This window comes from Solanum tuberosum, unplaced genomic scaffold, assembly GCF_000226075.1.
Source record: "Solanum tuberosum cultivar DM 1-3 516 R44 unplaced genomic scaffold, SolTub_3.0 scf00027, whole genome shotgun sequence".
Lineage (NCBI taxonomy): Eukaryota > Viridiplantae > Streptophyta > Magnoliopsida > Solanales > Solanaceae > Solanum > Solanum tuberosum.
Window position 1 is genome coordinate 150,710 of NW_006238953.1, and position 16,991 is coordinate 167,700.

The 16,991-nt window shown below is 35.3% G+C and overlaps 3 protein-coding genes and 1 long non-coding RNA gene across 4 annotated transcripts in view; 2 read left to right on the forward strand and 2 right to left on the reverse strand.

Annotated features, from left to right (window-relative positions):
• Positions 1–2,044, forward strand: LOC107059611 (uncharacterized). The gene is made up of 3 exons (XR_001472770.1): positions 1–732; positions 1,091–1,146; positions 1,895–2,044. It is a non-coding gene; the product is annotated as an uncharacterized lncRNA (long non-coding RNA).
• Positions 2,045–6,036: 3,992 nt separating this feature from the next.
• LOC102604474 (uncharacterized) lies at positions 6,037–10,650 on the reverse strand. The gene is made up of 2 exons (XM_006341655.2): positions 10,443–10,650; positions 6,037–6,457 (listed from the first exon to the last, which is right to left on the reverse strand). Exons 1-2 carry the CDS (start codon positions 10,554–10,556, stop codon positions 6,323–6,325), a joined length of 249 nt encoding a protein of 82 aa, XP_006341717.1. The 5' UTR covers positions 10,557–10,650; the 3' UTR covers positions 6,037–6,322.
• On the forward strand, positions 6,580–8,575 carry LOC102603679 (uncharacterized). Its single transcript, XM_006341734.2, has 4 exons — positions 6,580–6,913; positions 6,998–7,702; positions 7,783–7,901; positions 7,989–8,575. Exons 1-4 carry the CDS (start codon positions 6,670–6,672, stop codon positions 8,403–8,405), a joined length of 1,485 nt encoding a protein of 494 aa, XP_006341796.1. The 5' UTR covers positions 6,580–6,669; the 3' UTR covers positions 8,406–8,575.
• Positions 10,651–16,623: 5,973 nt separating the features above from the next.
• LOC102604807 (LIM domain-containing protein PLIM2b-like) overlaps positions 16,624–16,991 on the reverse strand; it is a 2,520-nt gene continuing 2,152 nt past the window's right edge. The window contains exon 5 of the mRNA XM_006341656.1: positions 16,624–16,931. Within this exon, the coding sequence (XP_006341718.1) occupies positions 16,647–16,931 (285 nt within the window). The 3' untranslated portion in view covers positions 16,624–16,646. The remainder of the gene's footprint in view (positions 16,932–16,991) is intronic.

The following is a 16,991-nucleotide window of genomic DNA, read 5'->3' on the forward strand; positions in this document are numbered from 1 at the left end:
ATTCATATGCTAGTTCTATTCATGCGATACTTGACAAAAGATAGCCTTATAGTATAGGTGAGTGACCGTACTTCTTATATGATTAGTGTTGGTTTAAACTAGCCCGGAAGGAGATGTAACACCTTGCACATTTTAGCATGTGTACTGCAAGTTAACTCCGATAGAAGTATTTAAACTAGAGGTAGTAAGGTGGTAATTGGGCCAAATGCACTACCACCTACTTGCATTAATTTGGCCCAAGTTGAGTAGAAGGATAAGGGGAAAAAATGGACAGCCAAGGCCCAATAGTCTTAAGCCCTAAAAGGCCCAAGTGAAAAGTCCAAATAGGTGGACCACCTACTTGCATTAAGTATGGCCCAAATTGACAAGAATAGAGGGATAATTCGGAGTAGGGCCCAACAAGTGTTGAAATTCCCAAAAGCCCAAGTTATAAGGCCAAGTAGGTGGGACCAAGTAGGTGGGTCACCTACTTGACAATACATGGCCAAAATTAGTCAAGAAATTCGGCCATTACACCTCCTTTTTAAAGGGATAAAGATCAGATCTTTTGCTTCATTTTTACCTTGCAAAATTTTCAGATTTCTTAAGTTCTCTCTTGGTCTCTCTTGGCTTCAATTAGCAGCCCTAGAACACCTTGGGTTCTTGAGTATTGCCCCCTTTCCAAGTAAAAGTTTGAAGGAGAGTTTCAGTTCTTGAAGTACAAGTTTAGAGGATAAATTCCCAAACACTAAGGTAAGGCTACTGCCCATTTTTGCTTCTCTTTAAATTCAGATTTGGGGTGGAGAATTGTGCTTGTATTTATCAAGAACTAATGGATGGTGACAAATCCTTGAGTCAATATTCTCCTTTTATGCTGAAAAATTCTTAGGGATTGATAGTGGCTGCCTTATGTATATTGTTGTTGGGGGCTGTTTGGGTATCTTGGCAAAGGATGTATGAAGTTGTATTAATGTGTAGAAGGAAGGGGTGGTGGTTCACCATTGTGCAAGGGTTGTATGGGCCTACTTTCCGTCGAGTGTTTAGCTACTGTTTTATAGGGCCTTAAAGTGATTAGATGCTAACGTCAGCTTAATCATGATTTATATTGTAGATTAGCACCCAAGAAGGGAGGCTGAATCGTGACAATTGGATTGGTCCGAAAATAAGGTATGTAGGGCTATTCGATTCGATATTCCTTGGCATGAAATCTGATCCTTACGATGGATATCAACAAGTGAATTTCCTAAGTTCTATTCCTAGTATAGGAAACATAGTGGCAACATACGATATCCAAATAGCTAACCCCCCTAAGTGTATAGAATTACGTAATTTTACATTCGGTACTCTATAGTCAATTGGAGTCATTTGTGTGATTTAAGCTCTCAAGTAATGTATTAACGTTCCATAGCTCCTTATATTGTAGCTACTGCCGTAAAGTATTATTTTCATGTCTTCTACTACTGTTCCGTATTTCCAAATCTCAAAAATGATTATGACCACCAAAACAACAATCTCAAAGATTACAGAATCTAAGTGAAGCAATTTGTATAAGCATGGGTGGCAGCTCAGGGGCGAAAGCCTAGCATGGGCCGATCCCGATTTGTGTAATTTTGAGGACCGCATCCCAGGGGTTAAAAGGCCTAGCATGGGTCATCCTCTTCTACCACTGATCAGCTAGTCATTCGTATCAGATGCCTTATAAAGATCATAACACATAGAAAGGTAAAGATAAGAATGTAACATACATGATCCCACAAGATTTAACAAAGGTGGTCTTCTGTTCTGATTTACGCACACATGTATTGATACTTGGTTTCATTCGAACTCTTATTTTATATATGTTATTGCCTTACATATTCAGTACATTTTCTCGTACTGACGTCCCTCGCGGGGGACGCTGCATTTCATGTTGCAGGCACAGGTACTCCCGCTAGTAGACCTCCTCAATAGGAGCATACGACACTCAGCTACTTTTGGTAAGCTCCACGTTGCTTCGGAGCTTTACTGAGCCCTTGGTAGATTCATTTTGGTATTGTATCGTAGTTAAGGGTAAGGCGGGGTCTGTCCCGACCTACTCTAAGGTTTTCTATCTTTTAGAGGCTTTGTAGACTTATGTATATGGTCCAGCTGCATCTTAACAAGTTGTGGTCTCAACGGCCAAGTCTTGTATATAAGATTTGGGTCTACTTATGTCGATTAGTATCACTGCATCCTATATTAACTTGTCACAAAAATTGTCATAGTTACATGCATAGTAAACAGGTTACATGTTGGTTCTCTCGGGCCTTTAGGGCATCGAGTGCCTGTCCGTCTTAATGGGATTTGAGGCGTGACAAGAAACGAGAGAAATACCAATTGATTCGTTAGCCTTCTTCTCTCATGGTTGTTAGACTTATAACCACCTCGCCTGAGCTGGCAGCATCGTAGCCCTCCAAGCTCATTAAACAACTTCCAATCGCAGTCGTCTATTGAATGTATTGATATTACTCTTCCACCCCCATATCGAATCCTTATAACTACAAAACTTTATTTGCTCTTTATTTGAAAGCATAACATAACAAAGAGAAACATGATAACTCACAAGCACATTAACAATTAAGGAGAAAAATTAAATGTAGTGAACAAAATTTGTGGTTAATATCAAAAACTAAAATTATGTTGGTTTTGATTAACAAAACACTCTAAATTAGGTAAAATAAAATGAACTACATTATATGTGAGCATAATAATATAATATATCTTATGAAGTTGGTTAACTATACTATTCTAACGGCTATGTCAGACACAATTTCGTATTATATGCGCTTATGTTTAGATTTCTTGTATGATTGAGACTTATATTGCTTATTCTATCTTGATGTAATTCTTTTACATCATGCTTATGTCAAGTGGTTTGTTTAGGATCTTTCAGATTCTTATTCATCATGTCACAATTAGGGTGTATTTTGAATCGCGACATCAACCCATCGGGGATAGATCTAAGAAAAAAGATATAACTTAAACTTGTTGATAGAAGAATCTTTCATCTGAGTGTTCGTTCACCTAGAGACCTGCAAAGGGAGAAAAATTAGCAGCAACCTTGTCAAAAAGAATAGATCGACTCAGAGATACACATCGAATCAAACTTGCAAAGATCCTTTCTCACCCACTGATGCTTGTTAGCGCAAGGTTTTAATGATAAACAATTTACTCTTACATGTCAATTACAACATCAAAAAGGAAAGAATCAAGAATAATATCAGAAAAAGACTCAATCAAGCATTCAAACGGATAAAGTGGAGATTCCCAAACAAAGCTCATCAATTAAGGAAGAAGATACAACGGTCAAAATAAATTGATCTCAGTCAAGAATCAATTTATGAAGTCAAGACAAGGAAAATTCAAAGGCTATATCTCAGACAATCAAAGAAGGAAAACTCAATAGCTATATCTAAATCAAGGAAGCTGAGATCAAGAACAATCAAAGAAGGAAAACTTAATGGCTATATCTAAATCAAGGAAGCTGAGATCAGGAACAACCAAAGAAGGAAAACTCAACGGCTATATCTAAGTCAAGGAAGTTGAGATCAGGAGTGAATCAAGGCCCAATCAAGAAAGGAAACTGAAGAATAGCCTTGACTTTATTCTTGGAAAATACGGATCCCCTGCCTTCTTTTCCAAGGATCAAATCTCTTGGGTTGCCATCTCTTCAAAGGAAAAATTCAAGTCTCAAACACAATAAAATAGTACTCATTTGCTATTGGAAAAATATACGAGTCTGAATCATCTCATATTCTCTACTCTACTTTAACAAGCATTGTATTACCTAGTTTTACTGTGTAAACAAAAAAGAGAGGAGAGAAAAATATTGTTGGTAAGACTGTGTATCAAAAGAAAAAGGAGTGAAAATAATTTGAGTGTAAACAGTGAAAATTACACTCATCCTTGTACTTACTTCAAAGATTACAAGGGCTAGAAGAGAACACTCTTGCAACCCAAGGGAATTGGACGTAAGATCCATCTTTGGATTCCAACCAGTATAAAAATATTTTGTGTCAAGTTTAATTTAAGCACTTTCCATCTTTCACTATATTTCTATGCAAACAGTAGTCGACTAGGAACTTCACAAGTCGTCTACTCACAAAAAAAAAAAAAAATTCACCCCCCTCTTGCACTTTCAATGCTGAGTTAGTGGTGTCAATTGTCAATCATGGGAGAAGCTTCACACCCTGGGAGGTCAAACTCGATTTGGAGCTCCATTAGCTCACTGAAGAAAGAGGGGCCAAGGAGAAGATGATACCAGAAGCTAGAAGGACCTTCATCCTTACCACTTTCCTATTTCTTTTTCGATCTTTATTTGCCTTTTGATTTCTTTTATTTGTTTTAGGTTTTTTCTAATTTTTAATGGGCTTAGCACTTTGGGCTAAATACATCGTATAGCTTGATTTATTTAATAAGTCAGACCAAAAAAAGAATTTTGGAGATGTAATAGTTCAGATTTCTGCATTTTTTATGTATCATGCGTGAAAACTTTTGTTTTTTGCACTAATGCTTTAATTAATGATTTAAGATTTAGTTTTAGCATGCTTTAGTTGGTAAGATTTGGTTCTCCCATTCCCATTGGGGGAGGGGTGTGAGTGGATGTCATTCATAATTGTTTGGATCGCGACAGGAAGTTTATCGGTATAATCATTGCGTAACATTGCATATCATATATCGTTGCGTGTATCTTATTGTTATTGTTGTGTTATTGAACTGTTGAAACTTTTCTGTGTTTATGATTAGTTTAACATTCTTTATGCAATATAATAATTAATAACTATTCAAGTTTTGTCGACCTATAATGCCTATTGAGTGCTAGTAGTTTGGGCTCACCGTACTCTTTCCTGCATCTTTTCTAATAAGGATCAAGTTTTGCCTTCGGTGTGATTCTTGATCTTACAGAGTTGTGTTTATTCGAAGTTGTGGTGATCTACTTGCTTTTAATGTCTTAACCCAGACAACTTTATAGTTCAGTTTTGATGCTTCTTTTAGTAGATCGCTCTTGTACACTTGACACTAAATCTTGTGTGGTTTGTATTGTATCGTTGTGTTGTTTTATGAGAATTTCCCTAGATTTTAAACTATTTTGTTGATGTTCTTTTACTTTCATACTTAATTACATCGTCATTTGTCCTTTGAAATGAATTCAGCTCATCTACTAGGGGGATTTGTTTAGGTGTCATCATGACCCAATTTTGGATTGTGACAATTTGATATCAAAACTCTAGATCCACTAGTCTTGTGAGTACAAAAGCAAGTGTCAAGTAAAGTCTCACGGACTGATACTATGACATCAGTATCTATCTTCGAGAGGCTACTATACATTTTAGAAAAAAATTCTTTTTGGTTATTTACGTGAGTACTTGGTTCATTACTAAATTTCGTTGTTTCATTCTCACATTTGGTGAGGACAAAATCAATTTTGGTTAGAGATGAGACACAAGCACTCGTTACTAGGATAAATGCATATATTAGGTTTGTGAAATTTCCTCTTTTAAGATCTGTCGATGTGATAATAAAATTCCAAAACACCACATTGACTAGACCCGTTTAGGCTGAATCGATCCATATTGACAGCTCTACCACATTCCTTGATAGCTAATATTACCCATTATTTATAGTTTAATTAACCGAAAAGTTTTTATTTTCCTTCTACTTTTCTTTTAGGTTTTGTTATTTTTCTTGACCCAAGTGTCCTATTTTGTGTAATATCCCCAAGTTATGGTTTTCAATGAAGAACTAACCAATCCATTTCTACTGTTTTTGATGTTTCATCCAATGAAGAAAACCAGGAGAGAATCTAACAAAGATAACTCATATTCAAAGATTGGACTCGGAACTTTTTATTTTAATCTAAGAAATAAATACTAATCACTCCACCATAACCCTCCACATTAACTTCATTCATATGTTTTTTAATCATATTTTGATATAACAACAAATATCGAGGACCAATTTAGCAGGAATTTGAAACTCGGAAACGGGTTTGCCCCTCTGCCTTTGATCTAATCCACACATCACATGCTCTCTAACTACTGAACCACAACCCTGAAAACAGGTTTATGGGAAGTTGTTATACAGAAGGGCTCGAAAGGCCTACTTCAACTAATATTTCCGATCTTGCTATGTGGTTTGCAAAACTATCAGATTAAACAAGCTTTGGTACCAGATAACATTTACAACATTAATAACAAGCTTAAAGGAGAGCTATTCTAAATATTCACATTCACCTTTAGAAGAAAAAGCATTCAGTAAATGAGAGTTCCAGATGTTGGATTAAGCTGTAATCCTACAGACTGCATGATTGGACGAGGAAAACCAGTTAGCCACCAGACTTTTGATGTTTCTCCAAAGAGCTAGGGGGCGGTTTCTCAGCCTCGTGTTCTTCAACACCCTTCTTTGGTCCAAAGATTGACTCTTTGAGAGAATGCTCTGCTGACAATATTGCATTTTTAATCTGACATTTTAAAGAGCAGAAACAAACGCCATAAGGAAGTGCTTATTGTAAGGCTGACCAATATGCATAGAACGAAGTAAATTCTTGAAAGGTTACTTGATAATAACACTAGAAAAAAGAGCGCTTCACTCTCACTACAGGAAATGACAATTTCTAATACACTATGCTATTAGAAATTTCCCAGTGTAGGAGCAACTCAAAGTGAGGCACCAATGTCTTATGATGCTAGTGACTCTTCTACCGATTCTAATAAGATGTTTAACTTGTTTGAGAAGACTATCATGAAGATAGGCAAGGAAAATGTGGTACAAGTTGTGACTGATAATGCAAGTGAGAACAAAAAAGCAGGTAACATGTTGAAGGGAGTGTTCCCACATATTTTCTGGACTCCTTGTGCTGCTCACTGTATCAACTTGATGTTTGGTGACATTTTCAAAGAAGCCCCGTATTCTAAAGGTGAACTTGAGTCTTGATATTTAATTTTCTTTTTAAAACTTTATGTTAGTTTCTTTACATTTTAACTACCATTTTTTTAAACAGTTTTTGGTAAGGCAGTTAAGGTACATGCTTATATCAATCAAAGGGCATTGTTGTTGAATATGATGAGGAGATACACAAAGCAAAGAAATTTGGTAAAACCCGCCAAGACAAGATTCGCAACAGCTTTTTTGACTTTGTATAGTTTTTATAAGCAAAAGAAAAATTTGAGAACTTTGTTTATGTCAACTGAATGGAATGAGAGTATCTATTCAAAGGAAACTCTTGGTAAAGAAGTTGCAAGACACATCATTAGTCCATTTTTTTGGAATGACGTTGTTCAAGCACTTAGAGTTGGTGGTCCTTTAATTCATGTACTTCGTATGGTGGATGGGGAGAAAAAACCACCAATGGGTTACATTTATGAAGCCATGGACAGGGCCAAAGAAAGTATTGAAAAGGCATTCAATTATGATACAAGGAAATATAAGAGTGTTTTTGAAATCATTGATGCAAGGTGGACAGATCAACTTCATCAACCTTTGCATGCAGCGGGACACATTTTGAACCCAGGGATCTATTATAAAAATAATGACATGAATACTTTAACCGAAGAAGTGTGGCAGGGATATCATAAATGTGTTGAGAGGATGATCCCAGATAAAAATTTGCAAGACAAAATAGGGGAGGAGCTTGGTGTGTACATGAAAGCGGATGGCCTACTTGGAATTGAATCAGCCATTAGAGCTAGAACCTTAAGGTCACCAGGTGAGAATTTCATCTTTTAATTGTGTTTAAAGCTTCAACTTTTAAGTTATTACACATCTTTTAAAATAACTCTTCTACAGTTGAATGGTGGATGCAATATGGTCATAATGTCCCAAACTTGCAACAGTTTGCTATTAGAGTGCAAAGTTTAACTTGTAGCGCATCCGGTTGTGAGAGAAATTGGAGCGTGTATGAACATGTGAGAAACTACATTACATTATTACTAAATTAATAGGTATCTTAATCATCCTAAGTCCTCCTATTAATTCCTTTCTACTATGTGCAGATTCATAGTAAAAAGAGAAATAGGCTTGAGTTGACACGCCTCAATGATCTAGTGTTCATCAAATATAATAGAACATTGGCGCGTCGTTACAATGCTCGTAATACCATTGATCCAATTTTGTTGGATAGTATTGATGAGGCAAATGAATGGTTAACCGGAGCACCCCAAGATCACCAAGATGAAGAAGTGTATGAAGGAGAAAGTCTCACTTATGGTGATGTTTCTATGGCAAGTGGTGTTGAGGAGAATATTTATAGTTTTAGGAGAAGTACTTTAAGGGGCAATGAAAGAGGAGCTAGAGGTTCCAGTTCAAGTCGAAACCTTGTTGATGAGCCTTCTGATGATGAAGAAGATGATGACCAAGTAGAACCCTTGGTTATGGCACTTGAAGAGTTTGAGGATCTTGTTGAAGAATAGGAGTTTGATTCTTTTGTGATTTAATTATGTTTTTGATTTTTTGCTTTATATGTTATGACTTATGAGTATTATTGACTATCTATTTACTTTTAATCTAAGAATATATTACCTCTATTCAGTTATTTAATATTTTTTTATTTTTATACTAAATATCGCTTTACTTAAAAAAAGCGCGCGCTTCGCTTCTCGCTTCTCGCTTCTGTGAAGCGAGCCCGAGTCGCTTTTTTCCGCTTCTCGCTTCCCAAAACACTGGGAAATGGATAGGTGACAACTCCATAAAGTTCAGATAATATAGAATGAGAAAGGACTGAATAAATAAGGCATACCCTATACAGTAAAATATTTTGAGCAAATGCTGGTTCAGTTATGTAAAAAGTATAATTCAATTTACTGAACTTGAAAATCCATTAGAACACCTAGAATATCTTCATTTGGTTAAAGTAAGATGCATTTAGTACTGTCTTTTTTCAAGTGCAATTGTCAAGCTTTTGATGCAATGCTACTTATAGTGACCTCAGTCAAATAGCCCTTCCAGGTTCTTGTTTGTTAAATTTAATTCAATTGTATGCAGTCCTCTTACATCCTAAGTTCCTAAGTCACATTAGTACTCTTTCCATTAGGTCTTTATGCTTTCTAGGAGTTCTATAGCCGTGTAAGAAATTTACCTGCCAGTAGAAAATATAGATAACTTGCAGTACCTTTGATTTTCTATAATATTGCACTGATATAAGCTTAAATGGAACGACATGACCAGTGAGGATTCATATATCCACCCTGAATTTCTTAGGATTGAGGTGTAGTTGTTGTTGTACTACTACAATATTCTAATTACCTATTTCCTACTCTATGTTCCAGAGTAAACCAACCTATTTGCTCACTCCACCACAATTTTCTACTCTAACATGCTTCAAGAACCAAAGAAAAAAGGGGATTAGAGGGAAAGATTCAAGAGCAGGCAATAACTCTAAAGAACCCCAAAGTTGGCAGGATTAAATGAAACCTGTAAGGCTGAATTCTTCACCAACAAGAAACTGGGTGTACAAAGAGGCATCGTATTGGGAGACATGTGTGACTATTACCACTTGATAATTCCAATTTCCACATAATGGAATTTTTTTGGCATAATACATAAACATACACTCAAACTTAGCCTCAACGGGCAAGTAAGCAATCCAACTTTGAAAGTGTGCATCTAGACATCTCAGCTTGGTCTCAACTGACAACTAAACACTGCAATTAGTTTCTACTATGTCTCGTGGACACCCGACGCACATGTGACACATAAATTTTGAAAGTGTCTAGATGATCATTTAATATGTTGGGAATGTTCAACTAACATAGTGGAGACAAGTTGAGGTGTCTAGATGTGCATACTCATACTTGAAGGGATTACTTGTCAGTTGAGGCCAAGTTTAAGTATCTATTTATATATCACGCGTTTTATTTTTTTATGTATCAAGCCGAATTGATAGGCTTGGGGGTCATACTTGTACGTACTTTCTTACCAGTAGCATTAGCACTATTCTCATAGTTTCTTGTTCTTCAATTTTGGTTATCACTAGTGTTTTTTGTGCTTCGATTATCACATTATTTGATTGTCAGTATTGCTCTCAGCTCTCTACTACCCTCTGATTCGCTTTATTTCATTATTATTACTGTTTTCATTTCTGTATTCTCTTTTTCAAACTGCTTTGAAATGTCTTATTTAAGTGGACGTTCTATCAAAAACATCATCTGTATCTCTGCTAGGTAGAGATTAGGTTTGTGTACACCATACCTCCCCAGATCCCACTCGTAAGATTACACCGGGTATGTAGTTTTTGTTGCAGTATCAAGCCAAATTGATCCATTATTTGTTAAAAGTCTTTGATTCCTAAACCTCACACACCAGCGTACCTAATTTTTTATATTCAAAAACTAAATATTACATTTCACGATCAACTACTCAGACACAAAATGAATAACTAAGAACCAAAAAATGTTAAATTGAAGATTAAAATATCACCAAGCCATTGAAGGACGCAATTAGAGATTTACCGGATCGAGAACACTTGGTTCAGTGCCATAATCTGCAGTTAGAAGGAAATATGATGCAGTAACAGTAGCCACCATGGTTGTCCTTCTCACCAGTTTATCAATTCTGGGATCCATTCTTCTTCGCAGATTCTAAGTGAAACTATTGGGGTAGAAAAAAGAAAGAAGATGAAGAAGAAAGTAATGGAAGCGATTGGAAGTGTTTAGAAAGTATTTGGGTACTACAGAATGGTCCCTTAAGCCTTTTGAAGTGTGTCTGAGGTCCCAACTGAATTACCTTTTACATTTTGCACTTAAAGAAGTTACTAATGTGGAAAAATCCCATATACTTTCTGAAATATTTCTTAGGCTCCAAGTAGATTTCATTTTAAAGTTATGCACCAATACTTTCTACTTGTTATCAAGCTTCTTTAATCTACCTCTGACTCTCCTCAATATATATTCATAATCAACCTCTCACACCTTTGCACTGACATTCTTGTATTTGTTCATCACATGATTGAACCATCTCAATGTAACAACCTGATTCTGTCGTTAGGGAAAAGCCAATGGAGAAAGAATTGGCGTTAGAAAACTTTTAGTAGCAACTTGAAACTTCCTAACCTAGTCCAGATTTAGAAGAAATCAGAGCCAGTTAAGTCTAGGGAAATCTGGTAACAACTGGGTGATTTAATTATGATTTTTATTACATGAATAGATAGCTAAGACGTTAAGAAACCCGTATGACTTTACGGAATTGAATTTGATCGAATAGAATTCCCGAAAATGATCTTAGCGTGAACAAGTGGTTTTTGAATGTCAAGGGTTGAAGGTGTGTTGTGAAATAGGGACTTGAAATTCAAATTCCAGCATTCTATCTCCGTGCATGCCGCTGTAGCGGGATGGGTCCCGTTGTAGCAGGACAGACACGACTTAAGTCGAAAATAAAATCTCAAAAATGTTTTATTCTACATTTTTTGACTTTGAGAGCTAAGGAATGACCCCAGGGGTTTTCTTGACAGTTTTCCACCATTCTTAAGGCTAAAGGTAAGGTTTTCACTCTTCGAATCCATTTTTTGATCCGTAGAATGTAAATTCGTGGGTAATTATTGCTGGGAAAGGTTTTGATCTGAAACTAATGGTGGAAAAAGTCATAAATTGGGTATTAGGATCTTGGGTTGGTCTAGGGTTATTGGGTTTGTTATAATTCGGATAATTAGACATTTGATTGTTGATCCTTGCATTAATTGTATATTGTTAGACCACGAACAAGCGGGAAGAATCCGAAAAGGAAGATTCAAGTGTCCAAGCGGGAAGAATCCGGAAAGGGAAGATTCAAGTGCCTTAGGGGATTCAAGCTTGGATTCGAGGTAGGTGATGGTTGTGATTTCATGTTGGTGTGATATATGTTTGTAATTTCTCATTATAATACATGTATGTATGTGAATGTTACATTATAGATCACCTTAATCGTAAATGAGGATAATTGAATAATTGTATGCCATGAATCACCTCTTGTTGTATGATTGTGAGAATATACATTGTGATTGTGATTGTGGTTTGTTGAATAGATCGAATGTTACGTTTCGACACACTAACTTGGATCGATTGCCACGTTCCGGCATAAACATGGGATCTGTTGCCACGTTCCGGCATAAATATTGGATCAGTTGCCACGTTCTGGCATAAACATTGGATTAGATACCACGTATCGGTACGCTAACAGTTTAGGTGTGGGTTCCATGAGAGGACCATTGAATTGTGTTGTGTATTTACTTGTGATGATTATGTTCATATCTAATGATGATTGATATTGGAAGACTATATGTTGCTCTAAATTGATAACCAATGTGTATTGTTGAGAATGTGTGATGCTACATTGATCCTGAAAATATGACTAATATTGAAGGTATATGCATGTTTTATAATGTTGTGGTTACTTGCATGTGTTTCACTTATTGGGATAGTCGTGTGATCCTACTAGTACACCGTGGTTGTGTACTGATATTGTACTTGCTTGTTCTTTGTTGAGTACAGGGCATCTTCAGGCGGCTATTGATAGACCTCAGCTAGGTGACTTTTGAGTGTGATCGGATTCAAAGGCGAGCCAGTTCTTTCAGGCTGCCATGGATTTTTCTTGTTTCGGTCCACTCTTTTCGGACTCAGACTATTTGTTTAAGGTGTTTGTTTAGTTTCGGGGTTGTACCCCTTGTTCTTAGACTTGTCGTTAGTAGAGTTTTGGTATAATGACTTTCAGGTTCTAAGGGTATTTCTGCATTAGTTGTTAGATGTTAGTTGAACTTTTGGAGTTTATGGGGACTCCGTATTAATTATATAGTCATTTAAACCTACTTCCGTAACTTTAAATGCCTTAGTTTTCATAAAATTTGTTAGTTTGGGTTGTAGTAATGGTTCTCCCATCAGAGGGTTAGTGTGGATGCCAATCACGACGGTCTTGGTCGTGACACTCAACCCCGCTTTTCGCATTTTGTCTTTTACCAAAGTTACTCCCACTTTGACTCAAATATACTCATTTTTAATCATATCTCTCCTAGTATACCCACATATCCATTGCAGTATTCTCATCTCCACCACTTTCATTTTCTGAATTTGAGAGTTTATGACTGCCAACATTTTGTTCCATACAACATAGTTGGTCTAACCACTAGTTTGTAGAACTTGACTATAAGTTTAAGGGCACCCTTTTATCACACAAGACTCTGGATACGAGCCTCCATTTCATCCATCATACAGTGAGTAACATCCTCATCAATCTCCTTGTTTTCCTTGATACTAGACCCTAGATACTTAAATGACCCCTCTTTTAATTTGGATGATATGTGTGTATTAAACCTTACTTTCCAAGTTAGGCCTCATTTGTTTGCACTTAATAGAGGTCTGAATCTTAATGATTCAGATTCAGTCCATTAAGTGTGTTTGATTTTTAGGTCTGAATTTGAATGATTCTGATTCAGCCCATTAAGTCCATTTGTTTCTTTTTCAAAAAGCCTATTAACGGACCTGAAAAGGTCTGAATGGATCAGATATGCAGGAGAGTCTTAAAACCATTCAGACTTATTTAATACGTTATAAAATAATACGGTATCGCCTCTCTCGGTCTTTGCGTGACTTTTGCTCTCACAATTACAAACTTTCTTCCTCTCTTTTTTCAATCAAAGACCATTTTTTTTCCTCTTGAACTGGTAAGTTTTCATAATCTTTACAAGTATTTTTTTATATTAATAATTTTTTATGATGTATTGATGTTTCAAGAACACTTGTTGCAATAATATTTTTAGTGTATTGATTTTCATCAAGGTTTTTGAGTGAAAAATACTATTCATAATTAAAAATAATAACTATGTATACATATTTGAGGTCTCTTATTAGAATTTTGTCTTAGGCCAATAATTTTATTTAGACTCTTTGATCATCAAATCTGTTTGTGAGATAACACTAATATATTATTGTTGTTGAACTAGTTGGTGACAAAAATAATGGAGCTCTTAATAATTCTCCATCCCAATCTTCAGTTTCAGCTGGAAAAAAAGTTTTGGGGAAGACAAAAAACTTATTTATCTGAATTGGAAATTGATGATAAGATGATTACTGCTCTGGAGTTATTGATTAAAAAAATAGTGCACCTACATTTGAAGAATATATGGAAAATTTAGATGGATTTGGATAGGAAGAGTCATTATACAGTACATGTGTTAGTATATTTTGTGAAAGTGTCCACTACAAAAAAGCATGAATGACGTTAGAGGTTCACAAGTTAGAGAATTGGATTGAGGTTATCGAAAAAAAGATAAGAATTCTTTAGTTTTTCTAATTAGCTAAAATATATGTTAGGTGGTGATAATGTGATACCTTATTTATCATTTTTCAACTAGTATTAAAAATACTATTCATAATTAAAAATAATAACTATGTATACATATTTGAGGTCTCTTATTAGAATTTTGTCTTAGGCCAATAATTTTATTTAGACTCTTTGATCATCAAATCTGTTTGTGAGATAACACTAATATATTATTGTTGTTGAACTAGTTGGTGACAAAAATAATGGAGCTCTTAATAATTCTCCATCCCAATCTTCAGTTTCAGCTGGAAAAAAAAGGTTTTGGGGAAGAAAAAAAACTTATTCATCTGAATTGGATCCATCCCAATATTTCGTTTCAGTTGGAAAAAAAGGTTTTGGGGAAGAAAAAAAACTTATTCATCTGAACTGGAATTGATGAGAAGATGATTACTGCTCTGGAGTTATCGATTAAAAAAAATAGTGCACCTACATTTGAAGAATATATGGAAAATTTAGATGGATTTGGATAGGAAGAGTCATTATACAGTACATGTGTTAGTATTATTTGTGAAAGTGTCCACTAACAAAAAAGCATGAATGACGTTAGAGGTTCACAAGTTAGAGAATTGGATTGAGGTTATCGAAAAAAAGATAAGAATTCTTTAGTTTTTCTAATTAGCTAAAATATATGTTAGGTGGTGATAATGTGATACCTTATTTATCATTTTTCAACTAGTATTTATCATACTTGTTGAACTTTTTGATATTATAGTGTGCCAACAAAATACTTTTTATTCGTGATTTTTTTAATGTTATGCTTGATGAGTATGATATTTTTTAATCAAAAAGTAATATTTTTGTTGAAATGAATTTTTTATAACATTTTATTAATATAATGTTTGATTTCATATGCACATTCAGATATTGAAAACAAACAATAATCATTCAGTGTTCAAATTTGGAGACACCATCTTAATATTCAGATGTGTATTAAGATCTAGACACCTAACTCTTAATGCAAATCTTAATGTTCAGACGTGTATTCAGATTCAGAGGTCTTAATTTTAATGAAAACAAATGATGCCTTAGTCTCATGTGTCATATCACTAAACTTGCACTTTAAGTTTTCAGTCTTGATCATGCGCAACTTGAACATTTTAGACTCCATAGTCTATCTCAAAACCTCCAACTTAGCATCAACTCTGTCACGAATTTCTTCAATTAAAACTATATCATCCGCAAATAACATATACAATGGAACCTCACCTTGAATTTTTCGCATCAATACATCCATCATCAAGAAAAATAGAAGTAACAACTCTATCAACACGAAAAGTGCTCTAAGTCTCCTCCCACTATCTTTAATCGGGTCTTGACTTCATCGTACATGTCTTTAATCGACCTAGTGTACGTCATAAGTATACCTATAGTCCCCAAACACTTCTATAAAGCCTCATTGGGGACTGTCACAAACCTTTTCTAGGTCAATGAATATCATATGTAAGTCCCTCTTCTGCCCCTATAATGCTAAACTAATCTCCTTACGAGATGAATGGTCTCTGTAGTCAAGTGTCCTAGCATAAATCCAAATTGATCCATCATTTGCACCACTCTCTCACATACCTTCATAGTGTGTCTTAGCAGCTCAATATCCATATAGTTGTTGCAATATTGAATATCACCCTTGTTTGTGTACACTGGAATCATCGTACTCCATCTCTATATGCTTCAAGCAACTTTGTCATCTTGAAAACAATATTAAACAACTCAGTCACTCACTCTGTGCCTGCCCCACCTAAGCTCTTCCAATAATCCACTGGAATTTCGTTTGTCTAGTCTCTATATGACTCTTCCCCTTCGCAACCTATGAATAGTAACTTTCACCTCCTCAACCTTTATACGCCTACAATAACAATCATTGTGACACTTCCCTAAGTGTTCCAAATCCCCCGTACAATATGTTTGCCCCCTCTTCGTTCAAGAGTTAATGCATACTTTACTCTCCCAACTTGCTCATATTTTTTTACTTGCCTTTTCGTTGTAGCCATGCATCCTTTTACACTCTTTATCTATCATTTTTTGTAGTGTAATCGACTTTTTGTATTATCGATATATAAAAGTTAAACTCAAAGAAATCTGCACTATTTATAGTGGGATGCATACACATAATTTGAAATTGCTATTATCTAATATGATCAAATTTATATAGTGCGTATCTTCTTAACATGTTTACAAGCTCAAAATTAAAAGAAAGGTCAGAATAAAAATCCAGGAAAGTAATTTGATTACAATAAGAGGGTTTATCTATTGATCACAAAAAGAAAAGGAAAAGCTTTATTTACTGATCAGAAACATACAAACAAATTTGGATTATTTTTAATTATATAAAAAAAAACTCAATTGATCAATAATCCAATATCTTAGGGTTATTCTTGTGACTCTTCCTCATGAGGTTCCTTTTCTGGTTGCTCTTCTGTTGTTGTAGCCTCATTTTCAACTACTTCATTAGCTGCTGCTTGATCAGCATTCTTCTTATTATTTGCAGCTTCAAGGACATGTTGATAAGTGCCTTTCTCCATGAAGAGTTGTGCAAAATGATGTTTGCAATAGAGGATTCCATCAAGTGATGCATATGTTGCATGTGTAAGTGGACACCCTCCATGAGCACATTTGAAACATGACTTGTGGAATGATTCTCCCTCCATTGTCACCTATAACATAAAATTTCAATATCCATCTTATCAATCACTATACATTCTCCCACCCACCCC

What these genes read in the sequence shown, in the direction of transcription:
- LOC102604474 (XM_006341655.2), bottom strand. Translation starts at nt 10,556, where the DNA reads ATGGATCCCAGAATTGATAAACTGGTGAGAAGGACAACCATGGTGGCT. An exon ending in AACCAAGTGTTCTCGATCCG is followed by an intron (nt 6,458 to 10,442) that starts GTAAATCTCTAA and finishes TTAAAATGTCAG; the next exon opens with ATTAAAAATGCAATATTGTC.
- LOC102603679 (XM_006341734.2), top strand. Translation starts at nt 6,670, where the DNA reads ATGTCTTATGATGCTAGTGACTCTTCTACCGATTCTAATAAGATGTTT. An exon ending in TAGAACCTTAAGGTCACCAG is followed by an intron (nt 7,703 to 7,782) that starts GTGAGAATTTCA and finishes ACTCTTCTACAG; the next exon opens with TTGAATGGTGGATGCAATAT. An exon ending in ATTGGAGCGTGTATGAACAT is followed by an intron (nt 7,902 to 7,988) that starts GTGAGAAACTAC and finishes TACTATGTGCAG; the next exon opens with ATTCATAGTAAAAAGAGAAA.